Below are 19,174 nucleotides of genomic sequence, written 5' to 3'. Positions count from 1 at the left end.
CCTGATAAAGAATCAAAAATACTAGAGGCATCAGGCAAAAGGGTTGCAGCACAAGCCTCCAACTCTTGGAGGATTGCTAATACACAAGCCCTACTGGCTCGTTACGACAGGGCGCATTATGATCAGCTAGAAAGCCTAATGCAACACCTACCTGAGCTTTTAAAGCACAAGCTGAGGACCTCATACAAGAGGGAAAATTCATAACAAACGCCTCCATCAAATGCGCGCTTGACGCAGCAGACACCGCAGCTAGATCAATGAACACTAGCGTCTTACTACGCGGACATGCATGGCTGCGTATCTCAGGTTTTAAGAATGAGGTGCAGTCCACCATTCTTATCCAACCAGTCAATCAGGACTTTCTATTTGGGCCTGCTGTCGACACCATTTTGGATAAAATGAAAAAAGACACAGAACCGCAAAATCAATGAGGGCATTACAATTTCAGCAACACAGAGGCTCCTTTCGACGCTCCTCATACAGAGCAACTACACGAGGAAATACCTCGCAAACATCTGCCTCATACAAAAGTAACACACAGGGTTCCTTCAACAAGAACACAAACAGAGGAGGCTATAGGGGCAACAATAATAAGGGAAGAGGACGTGGAGGCAATAACACCAGAGCCTCCACTGCCACAAAACAGTGACTTCATCACGCTACCTCCAGACCACCTAACACCGGTCGGAGGCAGACTCCAACAGTTCCTACCTGTCTGGCACGCAATTACCACGGACAGCTGGGTGAGAGAAATTATCCAGTTTGGTTATTGCCAAGAACTGACTTCTAAACCACCAAACACACCACCCAGACATCGTCCTATGTCCACGGAACACATCACCCTGCTCCAACAAGAGGTGAAATGCATGCTGGAAAAGGGGGCCATAGAGCCAGTCCCTTTCCACCAGCAAGGGACAGGAGTATACTCCCTATACTTCCTTACTCCCAAGAAGGACGGTTCCCTCAGACCAATATTGTACCTCAGACCCCTAAATCAATATATTCTATCGGAGCACTTCCATATGATCACACTACAGCAAGTGCTCCCGTTGCTACAACAAGGAGATTTCCTAGCAACACTAGACCTCAAAGATGCGTACTTTCACATACCCATCCATCCAGCCCACAGAAAATATCTCAGGTTCACAATAGAAGGTCAACACTACCAATTCAAGGTTTTGCCCTTCGGGGTTACCACGGCTCCAAGAGTGTTTACAAAATGCTAAGCGACAGTTGCAGCACATCTCAGAAGGCAACACATCCATGTGTACCCTTATCTGGACGATTGGCCAATACAAGCAAAATCGTACCAACAATGTGCAAAACACACGTCTCAAACGCTTCAGTTGCTACACAACCTAGGGTTCTCAATCAACTACCCAAAATCACATCTGCAACCATCCCACACACAACAATACCTGGGAGCCACTATAAATACCTCAGTGGCAAAGGCAAATCCAAACTCAGCAAGGATGCAGATACTCATTCACAAATTCCTGCCACAACACTCTCTGCCAGCTCAAGTCTTCATGCAGCTCATAGGCATGATGGCCTCCTGCATATTCATTGTCCCCCATGCCAGACTCCAAATACGCCTATCACAAGAATGCCTAGCACGGCAATGGAACCAGGCTCGTGGACAACTAAAAGACCTAGTGTTGGTAGACAGTCGCGCTCACAACTCTCTTCAATGGTGGAACCCACAAAACCTTTCCAAGGGGCGACTGTTCCAAGAGCCGGTTCCACAACTAGTACTAACAGCGGACGCATCACTGGCAGGCTGGGGAGCCCATCTCCTTCAATACACAGTACAAGGGCTCTGGACAAACAAACAGAAAAAGCTGCATATCAACCAACTAGAGCTGCTAGCGATATTCCTAGCCCTGAAAGCATTTCAGAAATACTTGTACAGCAAGACGGTGTTGATCCGGACGGACAACATGACCGCAATGTACTATATCCAGAAACAGGGAGGAACGCACTCTCCACAGCTGTCCCATCTGGCACAGAGCATATGGAAGTGGGCGATTCCCAAAAACATCTTTCTCCTCGCAGAACACCTTCCAGGGAAGGACAATCTGATTGCCGACCTGCTCAGCAGGTACAACCAACAAATACACGAATGGGAAATTCACCCCCAAGTTCTCCAGCCATTCTTCGAAGAGTGGGGTCACCCAGAGGTAGACCTGTTTGCCACAAAAGAAAACTCCAAATGCCATTACTTTGCCGCCAGGTTCCCACATCCATTGTCACAGGGCAATGCGATATGGATGAACTGGTCTGGCAGATTTGCGTACGCTTTCCCCCCTGCACCCCTGATCCCGCTGGTGGCACGCAAACTGCGGCAACACTCACTCACACTAATCCTAGTTGCTCCCACATGGGTGAGACAACCATGGTACACAACGTTCCTAGAACTTTCAGTAGTTCCTCATCAAAGACTGTGCCTTGCTCCCCATCTTCTAACTCAGAACCATGGAGAAATAAGACACCCAGATCCCAATCAGATGAACCTAGCGATCTGGCTCCTGAGGTCTTAGAGTTTGAATACCTTAACTTGCCCCCAGACTGCATGAACATCATTAGGGAGGCAAGACGACCAACCACACGAGCGTGCTATGCAGCTAAATGGAAGAGATTTGTTATTTACTGCAACAATAACCAAATCAACCCATTAGACGCTTCCATACAAAACATTATATGTTACCTGCTGCATTTACAAAGATGTAACTTAGCATACCCTTCTATACGACTACACCTTGCTGCTATAGCAGCATAGCTTCAAAATAGGCAACACTTTTCACTGTTTAGAGTACCAGCAATCAAAGCCTTCATGGAGGGTTTAAAAAGGGTGATCCCTCCAAGACACCCCCCTTCCCCAGTCTGGAATATAAATATAGTGCTTACCAGACTCATGGGACCTCCTTTCGAACCTCTACACTCATGCGAACTACAATTCTTGACGTGGAAGGTTGCAATCTTAGTTGCCATTACCTCACTCAGAAGAGTGAGCAAATTACAAGCACTAACAATTCAAGAACCTTTCATGCAGGTACATGCCAACAGGGTGGTTCTTAGAACCAACCCATAATTCATGCCTAAAGTTGTATCCAATTTCCATATCAATCAAGCAATTGAACTGCCAGTATTCTTTCAAGATCCACAGTCAGTATCTGAGAGAGCCTTACACACACTAGATGTAAAAAGAGCTCTACTTTATTAGTAGGACAGAACTAAATCATTTACAAAGACAAAACAACTACGGAACAATGATAGGAGCTGACCGGAGCAGGCCATATGTTTTGAAAATGTTGCAAAGATTCATAAACCGGCACCAAAGTTATTGGGAAAACAATAAATGAGTTTCCTATGGAAACTAGGTCCCAACTATAACTACTTACTGGCGACTGCCAGTAGGTAATATATCACACATGTATATAAATAGGCAAACCCAAAATTAGACTCAAATATGCCATTATTGCATTGTATTTTTCATTTAAAATAAATCCTATAAAATAACATTTCCATGATATAGAGAAATGTATTCCCAACATGTTTGAACACCGCCTTTATTTTAAAAGAAAAAGACAAGGTGATTGGAGATTAGCTAGAAGGCTGCATGAAGAACACTCATTAGAGAAAACTGGCATCGTACCTTTAAGACCTCCAGCCTCCCATCATGCCCCACCGGTGACAGATAGTTTAGTTATTTTTTCCGGCTCCTTCTGTGAGGATCCTGGACCATTGAGCTTGTCAGTTAGTGTTTTTTTTATCACTAATTGGTCTTTTCAAGTGAGATTCTTTTATCTTCACTTGACGTTTTCAGTACTTGTAGTACTATTTCCATCATTTTTTCTGACTTTTCAGCAATTTTTCCTGTCCGAAATGCCAGCCTTATTTATAAGTGCCCTTCCTGTGGGAATAAGATGGCTAAGTCAGTTCTGCACTCTGTCTGTATTGTGTGCCTACCATCTTCACACAGACCTGACAAGTGCTAGTACTGCCAACAGTTTTCCGACGCACCCTTGGTGAAAGGGAGAAGATCAAGGTTCATGCCATGCAAGAGAGAGGAAAGGAGTCTGTAAGTGACCTGGAAGGAAATCCATCTAAAGAGCTCTCCTCTCAAAGAAGATCAGAGCACAAGAAACAGGGCGAAAAAGAAAGCATCAGGCAAATTCGCCATCGAGGGAAAGATCGACGTTAATACCACTGTACGCTTCTTCAGCCTCCAAGTCTCTGGTGTTGCAGTCTGCATCGAAGACCCTATTGCAGTCGAAACGGATGGCTCTAGGTATGGCAAAGTCTAAATCTAGACACGTATCAGGTTCCCATCAGCCGACGTCGTTCCCCTCTCGTAGACGGTCTAAGTCAGGCTCGACGACGAGGTGTGAGGGCAGACGTTCGACGTCGAAGACTCATTGTCGACATAGGCGGTTGCATTCAAAGACCTTAGTGCCAACGTTGAGGACACCACCTATGTCGAGGGTACCTCGGACGACGCCAAATCCAACACTGAAGACTCCGACGTCGGTTGGCCTTGTTCAGTCGATCAGTTGTTTCCTCACCAACGGCAGGGCAAGCTCAATCATCTTCGCTGGTTAGATGGTCGACGTCGAGAATGGCTCAGGAGAGAAGGTCTCCTTCTACGTCGAGAAGAAGGGCACCTTCGACTTCGAGGATCACCGTCGAGGAGGTCGCCGTCGAGGCCTACATCCGCCTGCCTGACTCCACCTGATGAGAGACAGAGAATAGATAGGTCACCAGTTCTGACTTCGAGAGATCCTTCGTCGAGGGAAATTCAGGCTCTAACATCGAAGGGTATGACGTTGAGAAGTGCTTCATCGTCCCCCGGACCCACGGATGGTGGAGTTGAGGCCAGAAGGTTCCCCGGCTCCAGAAAACCATTCGCCTCCAACTAACCTTTTTCCAAGATGGCTGGAGAGCATAAGGGACTGAAAGATGAGAAACATTTCTCCTACTATGTCATCTACTCCACGAATAAGAGTATCGCCAGTGGATGATATTGTTACCTTTAACAAGGTACTGTGTAGAGGGGCTACAAAGCTCAACATCGAGATCCCTGTCTGTTCCGTCAACATTGGTCATATTTGAGACCCTTCATCAAAGTTCTTCGACTAGACCTTTGCTCCTCTTGCTTCCTGAACTATTTGAACCGGCTTTCCATACTTTTCTAACACCGGCATCAGTGGGAGCAGCACAATCATAGATAGTGAAACAATACAGAGCCCCAAAACAGGACCCACTTTTTCTGAGCTCTGATCCTCCACCGGAATCTGTCATTGTATCAGCAGCCAGGAAAGCGTACACGGGGGCCTCCTCATCTGCTGTCCCCCCTCGACAAAGACGGCAAAACCATGGACTCCATTGATAAGAGAATGTGCAACACCTCTGCCTCTTATATTAAAGTGGCCAGCACTTCTACACTGCTGTATCGACATGACCATCTCTCAAGATTTACGGAGAAATAATATAAAGAAGATTGGCAGTACTTTCAGGAGATCCTGCATGAAGGAGGGCTCGTGCCGAATCAGTCATCAGCGCTGCAGCAGATGCCTCAGACCTTGCTGCTCATGGTTATTCCCATGGTATCTGCGCTAGGCGTTTCTCCTGGCTGAGACTCGCAGGCTTGAAACCAGAAGCCCAACACAGAATTCTCAACCTTCCCTTCAATGGTACCTCGCTCTTTGCCTTTCATGTAGATGATGAGATGTCCAGGATGAAATCCGAATTGGACACCTTTAAGGATGTTGGTATGAAGAAAAGGAAGGACTTCCAACGTCGTTACTGACCTTATGATCGCCGTGAATTCCAGCAGTGGGTTCAAACCCCTCATTGGTCATTGCAGCAACACAGGCAAGAACAACAAACCTCAGAAAGGACCTATATTTCTTTTTGCATTGAATAAATCCAAACAGTTTGTATTAGAGATGCCAGAAAGAAAAGAACTTTTACATTATTTCTCAAACATATATGTTTATTTAAATATTTTTGTCATTTTTTCGAAGAATTTTTTTTAAGAGACATTTGTACAAATATACATAGCATTGTCCATGTTGCGTCAAAGTGCCCTCTTTTAGTAATTAATAGCAGTTGATCCTGCTAGTCAAGCATACACACTTTCGTACCAGTCATACTCTTTTTTTATAAAAGAAGGGAAAACATACTTTACAACATAAATACAAAAGCAGAATTTTCACAAAACACAAGTCTAATACAGGTGGTGACTCTAAGGTGTGCTTATTGGGATACGTATGGTGATCTAGACAGTACAGTTTAACTAGTTAGGATGGAATTCACCAGTTCGTGTCCTAGACTGTAGATGTTGGGCCGACGTACGTTTCGGTGAGTGTCACCTTCCTCAGGGCCAGGGACATACATACATAAAACAATATACTGAATGCTGTTAAAAGTTTGAGGGCATGAACCAATGTTCTGAAAAACAAGGAGTACAAAAAACTTTTTTTCAGTGTCATAATTACTTTTGATTTGAGTTATATATCTCAGGATCAACTGCTATTAATTACTAAAAGAGGGCACTTTTTTGACGCAACATGGACAATGCTATGTATATTTGTACAAATGTCTCTTAAAAAAAATTCTTAGAAAAAATGACAAAAATATTTAAATAAACATATATGTTTGAGAAATAATGTAAAAGTTCTTTTCTTTCTGGCATCTCTAATACAAACTGTTTGGATTTATTCAATGCAAAAAGAAATATAGGTCCTTTCTGAGGTTTGTTGTTCTTGCCTGATTATTTTCTCCCCCCTCTGGACCTCAAAGTATCTGGGAGAACTCTTTCTCTGTATACATTGCAGCAACACATGCAAGATCGCATTACCACCAGTGGTGGCCCGGTGGAGGGCTCTAGGCAAAAAAAAATTGTGGCAAAAGAACAGCCTAAGCAGTGATTTCTTGTTTTCCCCCAACTCTGTTGCCCACTCCGGTGGGGGGGGGGAGGTATAAATGTTCACTTGGACGAGTGGATCAAAATAATGCAGGATAACTGGGTACTCAACATTGTGCGGAATGGGTACTCAGTCAGATTCAAGTCTCCTCCACCATTTGTACCTCCTCGGAGAACTCCAGTCAATCGGGTAAATCTCCTGTGAAAAGGAGGTCTCCATCCTGTTAGAAAAAACATGCCATCGAAAAGGTTCCCTGGCAGCAACATCGCCAGGGGACCTATGCCCGCTACTTCTTGGTTCCAAAGAAAGGTCCAAACAGGGCGTTCAAGGGCCATACTAGATCTCAGACTCTTAAACAAAATTGTCCTCAAAGAAAGATTCAAGATGTTGGCATTACACCAAATCCTTCCACACATTCATCACATGGATTGGATGTGCTCCATAGACCTTCAGGATGCTTACTTTCATATCCCAATTTCTCAAAAGCACTGGACGTTTCTACAATTCAGGATAGTTAGACCACTTTCAGTTCAAAGTCTTGACTTTCGGACTTAAGTCTGCTTCTCGCACTTTTTCAAAATGCATGGCGGTGGTGGCTGCCTTCCTGCGAAAGCCAAAAGATCTTCGTCTATCCTTACCTAGACGACTAGTTACTCAAGAGTGCCTCTCCGAGTCTCTTGCAGGAATATCTTGAGATACTGCATTGAAATCTTAAACCACTTGGGCCTGTGTGTAAACTTCTAGAAATCTATCCTCAACCCAACTCAGGGTATATACTACTTGGGTTCTACTCTATACGGTGCAAACACAAGAGTGTGTACTTCAGAGGAGAGACTATTCTTAATACTGCACAAAGGTCGCACTCTCCAGCGAACACCTCATCTCACAGCCAGGCCAGGCCTCGCTGCTGGGCTTGATTGCGTCATGCATATTCATTGTTCCAAATGCCAGGTTGCAGATGAGACTGTTACAACAAGCCCCAAGTTTCCAACTGCTGGGAGGGCACCATACCTCTCCCTCACGTAGTCTAAATCTCAATAAGATGGTTGATGCAACGTTTTAATCGCTGAAAGGAGCTCCTTTCCACCAGGAACCTTCCAAACAAAGTCTTGTCACGGATGCGTCCCTTCAGGTCTGGGGAGCTCACAATGGGATCTCTCCAGGTACAGGGAGAGTGGTCAGAAAAGGAGAAAACTTACCATATCAACATGCTAGAACTGAGAACGTTACATCTGGATCGCAAAGCGTTCTTTCACTCCATGGAGTTATGTTCCCTGTTGGTTCATACGGTCAACACCACAATGATGTATTACCTGGATAATCAGGGAGGGACCGTATCCAGACCCCTCTCTCTTAAGGCTCGAGCAATTTGGAAATGGCTGCTGGCAAAGAATATGTCTATCAGCAGTTCACTTTCCAAGCACCCTCAATGCACAAGTGGATGACCTAAGCCGCAACTGCAATGAAGCACACAATTGGGTGCTAAAATACGAAATAGCACAAGACATCTTTGGAAATGAGGTTCTCCAGACATAGACTTATTTGCAGACACGGCAAACACAAAATGCTGCGCCTTTGCATACAGGTACCCTCAGCCAGCCTCCAGAGGGAATGCACTTTTGATTGACTGGTCAGAGAAATTACACTACGCTTTTCCACCAGTCCCTCTAATAACTCTGGTGATCAACAAACTAGACAAATCCAGGACGGAGATGATCCTGATTGTGCCAAAGTGGCCTCACCAGTGGTGGTACCCGGACCTGCTATACCTGTCCAAGACGCCGTGCAGGAGGCTGCCGTGTCATCCAGATCTGTTAACCAAGCCAGGTGGGAAAGTTTTTCATCCCAACCTCCCATCACTCAGGTGACAGCATGGCTCCTGAGTTCTTCCAATATGGTCACTTAGGACTCTCGCAGGACTGTATGCAGATCGTAAAGGAAGCGACAAGGCCTTTGACGAGAGTCATATGCTATCAAATGGAAGAGTTTTTATCTGTGGTGCGCAACTAACGGCCATAACCCTGTCCTGGGCCAAGAATAGGTTATTTTACCATATCTTTAGTACTTGGCTAAACCAGGTTTACAGTTCTCTTCTAATAGAGTACATCTGGCACCAGTTACAGCTTATCGAAAGTCTCCCACTCAGTTCTCTTTCTTTCAAATGGCAGTTGTTAAAGACTTCCTGGAAGGGCTAAGAAAGATCTACCCACCAATTTGATTACATTCCCCTGCCTGGGAACTTAATGTTGTTCTCTCTAAATTAATAGGTCCCCCCGTTGAACCCATTCACAAAGCTTCTCTGCAGCACATCTCTTGGAAGGCTGCTTTTCTACTGGCAATTACCTCTGCTCGCAGGGTAAGTGAGATTCAGGCCTTATGTTCTACAGAGCCTTATCTCGTTTTCCACGCTAACAGAGTGGTTCTGAGAACTCACCCGAGCTTCCTACCTAAGGTGATCTTAGACTTTCATATGAATCAGTCAATCACCGCCCCACACACATTTTTTCCAAATCCTACCACGCCTCCTGAGAGGGCGTTACATTTTATACTTGATCTAAAAAGGGTGCTAAAATTCTATGTGGATAGAACGAAGGATATAAGAAAGTCGGACCATCTCTTTGTTAACTATGCTCCAATGCACACTGGATTTCCCTCTTCTAAAAGGTCGATCGCTCGATGGATAGAATCTTGCATCACATTATCTTACCAGCTGCCTCACAAGCACCACCCTGGCAAGCCAAGGGCTCACTCTGAGGGGTAAAGCCACTACTAATGTTCTGCTTAGAAATGTAACTATTCAAGAGATATGCATAGCAGCTACATGGCGCTCAGTCGACACCTTTGCCTGCCATTACTGCTTAGATTCTGATACCCACGCGGATGCTCAGGTTGGGCAAGCCTTCTTTTGTCTTACCTGTATATTATCATATTTTGAACATTTGTTATCCACTAACTCCCCCCAAAAAATAGGTTTCGTTTGGCTAATTTCTGGGTCCCCTCCCGGGAAATCAACAAACCCTGGGTGCCTTTAAAATCCCCTGATGGAAGAAAAGGGTGCTAATTTGGTGTGGATACTTTGTGGTCAAACAGTTACAGGGGCCTAAGCGCTAACTACCCCAAATAGCCAAAAAAAGGCTTAGCACAGGGGGGGGGGGGGAGAGAGGGGGGGGAGGGAGGGGAGGCCTAGCAACGAAAGGTTTAACAATATATTTGGTGCAGTTCTGTGGGACTACAATAAGCTGTCTTTCACATTTAGTGCTGGTGCACTGAATTGAGTTCACTTGTGTTACCCGTGGGTAGAAAAATAAACCTTGTAGAACTACGTCAAAGTCATAGTTTATGCGGAAAAAGGAAAATAATGGTGTGTTATTGTGCACACCATTACTAAATCCCACTGCCCTTTCCTGTGCAGTAGTCTGTGGCTCAGAAAGACTCCATACAAAAATGAAGAATCTGTATAGCCAGATTTCCATGAAGAAAATTAGGTGCTCAGTTAACCACAACATACCAAAATTCCATGCTATCGGGGTCTTTGGAGATATCATTGATCGTTCTATTACAGAGAATGTTTGCTTTCTGGTCTGTGTACAATGCTGTCATAACAGGTCTCAATAGTGACTTGTTGTTACCAGCACAACATAATGACCTCTTGGATGTTTGTGTGGATGAGGTGAATATTATTGTAATCAAACATTTTGATTATGGAACATTCTGTTTTAGTTGTTTTCCGAATACAGTAATTGATATTTTAACCAAAAATAAGCACACTGGAAATATGCGATCTTAAAAATGGTTGCTTCATGATTACCGACATACTTTCCAAATCTTCCCTTCAGCTCATTGTGTGTTTGGTGTATAGTAGTGGCCATGGGTTTTTTGATAACTAAAGGGCTGACTACAAACTTAGAATATTTGTTTTTTCCAAGCTTTAGATGCTGGGTGAGTGTGTTATAGATGTATTACTTTTATAGATCTAACCCTTTTTTCTTTGTATTGATTTCTTATCTTACAGAGTAAGTGCTGCAGATGCAGAGCTACAATTGAGTTTTACCCAGCCTCCAACAGAACATGTGTTTCCTGTCCCGAATGTTTCACACAATGTGGCCTTAAAAGTCAGTGTTCAGTCTTTGCCTAGACAATCCAGTTACCCAGTTTTGAGCTGTAGTATTCACACCAACCTAAGTTTTTATGAGAAAAGAACCCAAGAGCATGAACGTAATACTCATCAACACTGTGATTCTTTGGAGTCTGAGACACAAATTGTCCCCAACACTAATAATTCTTTGGGCAAACCATCCTGGGATGTGCCCCCTGAACGTTTACTACATGCACGAACTTGTTTATCCCCTGATGTTCCTTTTTCTCTTAGAAATAGTAAACTGTTTAAAACAGGCCATGAGCAAGATACTGAAATACCTCTGTGTATGGCTCAGTGTTTGAAAAATGCAGTGGATGCCAAAGCCCAATTCAATGAAATGCAAGCAAGAAGTTGTAAAACGTTTTTTTTGGTTTCTCCTTCTGTGCCTAGTCTACCATGTCCACCTCCACCAGTAGTAGAGGCTAATCCTTTGATAGGTAATCTGCTCCAGGAACGACAAGATGTTATTGCAAGGATTGCGCAGCATTTGATTCACTGTGACCCACCAACTTCACACATAACTGGACTCCGTTTTAATATGCATGATTCTAGTTCAATCCATTCAAAACGCTTTTGGAATTTATGTGATAATGAAAGTGAGTTGAGGAATGACACCGACGCCTCTTTGTCTTGCAACTCTAGCCATTATTCAGCTGTATCAGAAGACGACAGTGAAAGAAAAATGAAAGCAAAACATCATACCCCTAGTCGTTCTTCCAGACCGGATGGTGAACTTAAGACCTCACCAAAACCTCAAGCAAGAAGAAAACTTTTTCTAGCACAGTCTGGTGAACCGGTGAACTGCACATTTCAACAGTCTTCGTCTAAAACAAGTCCTCTTACTTGCATTAAATTATCATCCAGTGGGGAAAAAATATCACAGAATGTGGAAACACTATCGGACAGTCCATCAAAAGATACATGGACTATTTGTGACATTTCTAAGCATTGTTCTTACTGCAAGAACATTGATCATGTTTGCTCTTACAAATGTAATCATCGAACAGTCGCAGATAGAAAAGTTTGCACTGGCATTCCTTTTCATCTCCATTCAGATCATTCCCAAAAACAAAGTTCAAACCTAGTGACGGTTGACAATGTGCATACAAAAACATTGAAGTGCTTAAATGAGGACTCGAAGGAAGCAAAAGTGTCTGAGCAAAAAATCCAACTGATAAGTATAGAAAATTATTTAAAAAAAGACCATAAAAGTTTTACAATAGCAGAAAAGCCAGATAAAGTAAAGTGTTTGCATGACGAAAATGAAGACCCAAGAATTGGTGAAAACCAAATATTTCCTGAGAAAAACTATTTTGAAAATGGTTTCACTAAGTGTGAACGATTCAAGAGTGAAAATGCACAAGTAAGTATTCAGAAATATGGAATAAATTAGAGGCATGATGAAGTTCTAAACAGATTTGAGTGTTCTTGTTATCTTTTTAAACAAAAACGTTGTCTTGTTTTGCTCCAGTTGAGGAATGTAAAATTGATAAAGCTTTAATTGCATATCAAATCTTAAATTTTTGGTATACATTTGCATGCACTGTGCTTTTCCAGAGCAGGGGATTGTATCTATTCAGAATTGCAATCCATATGCAAACACTAGCCCATCCATTTCCAGCTAAAAATAAACTGTACCACTTACATTTTACTCAGTGCTCTGAATGGATTTTAAAGGAAGTATTCCAGCAAGTGTTAGTGGAAATAGGTTCCTTGTGCTTGAAAACATTTGCATGCACATTTGACCAATAATAGATGGCCTTTCCATAAAGTAACTCAAAGCTGTGTAAACTATTGTTTAAAACCGCATATCCATTCATGTCTATTTTTGTGGCATGTAAGGAAATCTGCCAACTTGTAAAGGTCATTTTACTCTGATTATAGTTTACATAGTGCAGTGCTGCTACTTGTTTGGTCCTGAAGCACTGTTAATTCACCCACTGAGGCATGCCGTTGTAGTGCATGTTGTGTGTTGGTGTGGTTGAAGCATATTCAGTTGTCACTGGGCTGGTGTTTGTATTGCTGTGCGAGTGCCAAAAGAATAACTCTTTAAACGTGTGTATAGGAAACTGTATTGGATCAGCTGTGCAATGGCATTGTAGATCAGCGAGGAAGCTGCCAATATGTTTGTGTTGCTCTCGAGAGGAGGAGGAGTAGGTATGTGTGTGTGTATCTCTGTGTCAGTCTGAGATGCACTGCAAATGTGGTGCAACACAGTGGGGTGGGCAGCCAGTGAGGGACTTGAAGCTGTGGAGTAGAGGATTGTGATTGGAGAACTGCAGAGTAACGTTTGTATATTTGTACAATGTACATTGTTTGATGGCCAGAGACATTTTGGAGTGGCAAGAATCAAGCTCAGCCCGAAGGAGAAAACCACAAGACCCAGGTATAGACACTAGGTTTGCAAATAAGCCGGCTGTTGCTGTGGATGTTGGGGGAAAAAGGCAGACATCCTTAAAGCGAAGTGGGTGATCCCAAACGTCGCAGAACTTTGAAGCCCAGCTGCACCTGCTTTGAGCACCTGTTGCCCACTTGTGTAAGGAGCAGTGCCAAGACCGTCACTCTGTTTCAAATGCACAACCCTTCAAAAAAACTGCAAATCTGCAGTAGCAGCTTTCTGGGCCTCTTTCCAAGCCCCCATTCGTTTTTTCTCATCGTATCTGGCGGAACTTAAGAGCAATGGCAGAAGTATCCCAGAAGTCTTTAGGGTGAGCTGCTGCTTTTATTTTATGTTGCCCAGCGTGCTCTTCCTTTTCTTTGGGCACCACACATCTTCCTGGAACATTACAGAACCCAAATATGCCTCTGTGATAGCCTCATTGAAGTCAAATCCAAAACGTACCATTGTAAATGATTAGTTTATTGATATTGGTACTAAAAAGATGATGACCTTTGCCATCCCCCCACAAATTAATCAGGCTCTTGCCATTAGGTGAGCTCTAGGATAATTATTGGCTCTAAAGACTCGGCGATAACAGGCACAACTTGCAACAAGGATTCCCCAGTACATCTGAGCCCCCTGGGATCTGGAGAGCTGGCCTGGTATCAACACTGCTCCCTCTTTATAGGGGTTTCTCTTCTTTTTGATACTGTTCATGCAGCTCTTTTGGCATGCCGTAACGATTTTTGGGCAAGGTTTAGTCCGGTTTTAAATACTTCTGCCCCACTTTCCTTACTGTTTCTCTGCTTAAATCATGTTTAAAGTGTTACGGTATGGGTGGGGAATGCTCAGAGTTGTTAAAACACTGTCTTCATTTCACAGTACAATGCACACCTGTACTGTGATGGATGGGGTGTCAGTCTTCTTGAGCAGAAATAGGTCTGCTGTACAGCAAACCCAGATGGGAGAGAGATTATTAAAAAACGGCTATTGGGCAAGGAGCATATTCTGCTTCCAGTAGATATAGGGGCCTTTTTTTTTTTACACTGCAACAAAAGGCTAATCGGAGATTACAAGTATCTGATACCACTTCATGACCTATACCTGTTTTCATTTTCTATTACGACAGCAGCTATCCAGTTCTCTTTTTTTCTTCCTCCGATCATTCATCACATAGTGGTTAGGTGTTTTTGCCAAATCCCACCATATAAAACCCCTCATTCTATGACTTTGCAGTTAACATGGACCACCTTATGGCCACTTACTAGGAGGAAAAACTGCAGAGGCGCTGATTACATGGGAATATACTTCACCACTCAAACCCTTTGAGGCCTTTTCAACTCCTCCAACATCTTTCACCTATTGTTCATTGAAAAAGGCATTGTTTCCAGTACCATTCCTCTTTGGCTAGAGTTCTTTCTCAGTTGACCTAAATGTAATTGGCAGATCTTCTGCCCACGGTTCCGTCTTTCAACTTCTTGTCACTTGATGATCTTGCACCATGTGGCAACGTGCTACTTCGAACCCCTAATGAATTTGATACACCAGGGCCTTACATTTCTATTGAGACCACAGTAATTTCTGTGCTTACGGTTAGCAAGCAGTTTCAAAATTTGAGTACAGTTGGTTCCAGACATGTGGAGGACTATTTTATTTTAATTTCTCTAACCCCCGCCCCTGTGTGCTTTAGCATTATCAAATTTAGAAAAAATACAGAAGGTACTCTTAATCTTGATGATTTCAGCTGAAGGTAGACTTAATCATACCATTAGTTGCTAGAGATAAATCTGCATGGCATTACAGCATCTTCAAAAGGAAAAGTATTTTCTGATTTCTGAAGGTTATCTGTTTTCTAAGTAGATCATCATAATAATGAATGTGGCTGATTTACCTTCCAGAGACGTGTGCTGCCGCTTGGCCTTTGGAATTGTATTTTTCCTTATGGCATATACAAAATAGAGGCAGAACAAAGTGGTCTCTCTGTTCTAGGCTGCCTGATCCTCTGATCCAGTTTCAACCAAGAAATGCATACGGTGAAGACTAGTTTGAAACTTAGTAATCAGTCCATCTTGGAAGAAGGAATCTGGCAGTGACAACTAACTTTACTTTAGGACAAACAGTAATTGTAGTGTACTAATCAATGTAGTCACCACCGTGGCCCCGGAAACTCACCAAGACAAAAGTAACACCTACAAACATAGTTATACTCCTGAATTTACCCAGAATTTGTCTCAATTGCAGATCTATAGGAGACCAACATACATCCACTTGTATGACCATAGGGAATAAGAAAACACTGGTCCATTAAAATGATTTCAGCATAAGCAATGTTTGAACACATCCCTACTGTATCCAAGAGCATCTCCAAACCTAGCTGACATCAGTAAACTAAGCAACATTCCACAATGCCTATTGTTGATGATTGTTGGAGATGAAGGACTGGGAGAAAAGATGTATTTTTCTCTACACTGGATGGCCTGTTTAAAATCACCTGTACTATTGAAATGCTTACATTTCAAGATCTTTACTTTGCACGTTGCTCTTCCAAATTGATTAGGACTGTGGAACTACAATACGTTTTGGTGGTCTGTAAATCTTCCTTCCAGTAGTGAGAGAAGTAAAGTTCGGACAATATCTGCTATATCTTCCATTAGTAATGGAGACTGTTAGAACCAGATCTGGTTCTAACAGACTCTGTTCTAACGGCCATTATCCTGTTAGACACAGAGAAGGCATTCAACCTTGTAAATTGGAAGTGCTTCTTTTTCATCTTGGTTAAATTCAGATTTTAATTCCAACTCATAAGCTCGATACAGGCCTTATACCAGGGAGTGAGAGCTCAATTGATTATTAACAACATACAGGCAGGGGAAATGGTGATGGAGCAGGGGTCTAGGCAGGATTGCCCTCTCTCTCCATTATTTGCCTTGTTTATTGAGCCCCTGGCCCAAGCCCCGCATCAGAATAGTCTGATTTTAATACCTAAATCTGGGTCCCCGGTAATAAAACTGCATGCGGACGATGTGACGCTGTATTTTACACCTACAACAGACAATAACGTTAGGGCATTGTATCTTATCAAGAGCTTTACAGGTTTAGAAGGCTACAAGATAAGAAAGTCTAAGACAGAATGTCTACTCTTTAGTTCCTCCCCAGAAAGGATCCTGCCCCTTTTGAGAAGGAATTATAAACCGGGCCCTAAGAGATATCTAGGCATATATTTTTCTGAAAAGCAACCTGGTTTTGTTTACTACAATTAATTTTTATTTATTTTTTTACTTTTTTAAAATTATTTTATTTATGCAATTTTATCATACAGGTACAGTACATTTCAGAACAATTTACCATCAAGTATATCAATCGGTCAGACTTTCACAGACCCACATTGCAAACTTTTCAGAGTAGTCCTTTGGTTACAGAGCATTCCAGTAAGTCAGGCGGTCACACAGCTGTTGACCCAACAACCCCTGCAGGGCAGGCAGCGACATCACTACTCTCTTCGTCTTGGCCCTCTGTCAGCACATCAGTACTCTGTACTACCACCCCCACTTGAACACTCCCCGCCCCGTTCTCCATCCTAGACCCCCCGTCTTTATATGTCGTGAACAATCCCCAAAAATGTTTAGGCCGGATACGCGGAGTGAGCAGTTCGCTATAGTTCTCCGTCTGCGTGCAACAGTATAGCATGTCGTGCTTCCATCTTTGTACTGTAGGCACTGGACCCTTCATCCAGCATAGAGCCACTACCCTTTTTGCGATTAAAAGTCCCATGTCTATTAGCCTGCGCACAGCTTTTGTCATTGCTTTGGAAAATCCCAACAGTGCTAGCGCTGGGTCAGGGGTTAGTTCCATTTCCACTATCCTCCCCAATTCCCTGAAGACCTCTCCCCAATATTTCTGAATTCCGGGGCAGTACCAGGCTAGATGTATGAAATCCGCTGTCTGTGCACAACACCTCTCACAGGTCACTTCGTCTCGGAGTCCATATCTACATAACCGCTCCGAAGTGTAGTATACTCTGTTGAGAAATTTAAAATGAATAAGCCTGGGCTTCCCATTTATTTATTTATTTATTTATTTATTTATGGGTTTATATCGTGCTAGAATCCACTCACGAAGGAGTATCTCTGCGCCCAAACAAAATGCCAGTAATCAGATAGAAAAGGGGGGGATAGCCAATCCTAAGAGAAAGAGGACCCTAGTGGAAAAATTCAAAGCCGTGTCAAATTTGAAATAAGAAAGTTTTCAGCCTTTTTCTAAAGGTCAGATGGTCTGGACACTGCCTCAGCAAAAGTGGAAGTATGTTCCATAGTACAGGCCCAACCACTGAAAGAGCTTTGCCTCCTTGCCTTGCCTTTCTAATCCTAGGAACTTGCTGGAGCAGCTGATCGCTCGACCTAAGGGTACGGGCAGGAACATACGGGGTAAATTTCTCTGCTAGGTAGGAGGGTCCGAGTCCATGTAAACCCTTGTGGACCACACAACAGGTCTTAAACTTCACTCTTTGGCGGACTGACAACCAGTGCAGCTTTTCCAAGAGGGGTTTTGAAGGAGACATGGAGGGTGCCTTAAGGACCAATCTGGCAGCAGTGTTCTGCACTACTTGAAGTTTGCCCAATACTTCTTGATTTGTGGATGCCAATAGTCCGTTACAATAGTCGAGCCGACTGAGTATCAGGGCCTGCACCAAAGTTTTCCTTGTAGAGTCAGGGAGTAGCGGAAATACTTTGCGGAGGAGTCCTATCACACGGAAACATGATCCTACTATATTATTTCCGTGCTGCTTTAGGGATAGCTCTTGATCTAAGCGGACCCCCAGGTTCTTCACCACCTGTTTTGGTTCGGGAACCGGGCAAAGATCTAGCGGTCACCAATCTGGGGCCCATAATAACTTGGCTTCTCCGAACAGCATGACCTCTGTCTTTCCCGCATTGCACTGAAGGAAGTTCGAAGACATCCATTGGGAGACCGCCTTCATACCTTCGGAGAAAGATTGTTTCACCTCCGAGGTGAGAGATTTGAACGGAAAAAGAAGCTGAGTGTCATCCGCATAGGACACTGGGATGAAACCGAAGGCTCTCATAATCCTCGCCAGGGGGCCACATAGATGTTAAAAAGAGTTGGGCTCAAACATGAGCCCTGTGGCACCCCCTTGGTGATTTTTACCTCTGCTGACCGAAACGCCCCCAGGTTCACACATTGGGTGCGTTCAGACAGAAAGCTCTTCAGCCAGGCCAGTGCCCTATTTTTCAGCCCAATCTCTCAAGATGTTATGTGATATCTTATCGAACGCTGCCAATAAATCTAGCAGTACCAGGACGACTGAGAAACCATTGTTCTGGTACATGCGAAGATCGTCCGTTACCGACAGCAGGGCCGATTCAGTGCTATCATTCGGCCTAATGCCGGATTGAGAGTAATCCAGGCTCCCAGATTGTTCTATATAGTTTGAAAGATGTTTATTCACATGCTTCTCCATGATCTTGCCCAGGAAAGGAAGCAGAGATATGGGTCTAAGGTTGGAAAAATCCGTCCAAGGGACGGGCGTATTTTTCCGAATCGGTCTCACCAGTGCCTTTTTCCACCTGCGCGGGACACAGCCCTCAGCAAGCGAGAGGTTGACCAGGCCCTGAATCCCAGGACCGAGCACCCTGCCAACCACCGGCATAATTCTGGCTGGAATCTGATCAGATGGGCAACCACTTTTAATTTGGTTCACCAGGTTTT

At 43.6% G+C, this 19,174-nt stretch overlaps 1 protein-coding gene across 4 annotated transcripts in view; it reads left to right on the top strand.

Moving 5' to 3' along the window:
* The window catches only part of ATOSA (atos homolog A), a 481,732-nt gene that overhangs the window by 212,662 nt on the left and 249,896 nt on the right, over nt 1-19,174 (top strand). For all 4 annotated transcript variants that reach the window (XM_078684847.1, XM_078684850.1, XM_078684848.1 and 1 more), the window contains one exon: nt 10,942-12,430. In XM_078684847.1, coding sequence (XP_078540973.1) covers nt 10,942-12,430 — 1,489 coding nt within the window. The remainder of the gene's footprint in view (nt 1-10,941; nt 12,431-19,174) is intronic.

Source organism: Lissotriton helveticus, chromosome 3_2 (genome assembly GCF_964261635.1).
Source record: "Lissotriton helveticus chromosome 3_2, aLisHel1.1, whole genome shotgun sequence".
Lineage (NCBI taxonomy): Eukaryota > Metazoa > Chordata > Amphibia > Caudata > Salamandridae > Lissotriton > Lissotriton helveticus.
The sequence above is the reverse complement of the archived record's forward strand: the minus strand, read 5'-3'. Positions and strand labels throughout refer to the sequence as shown.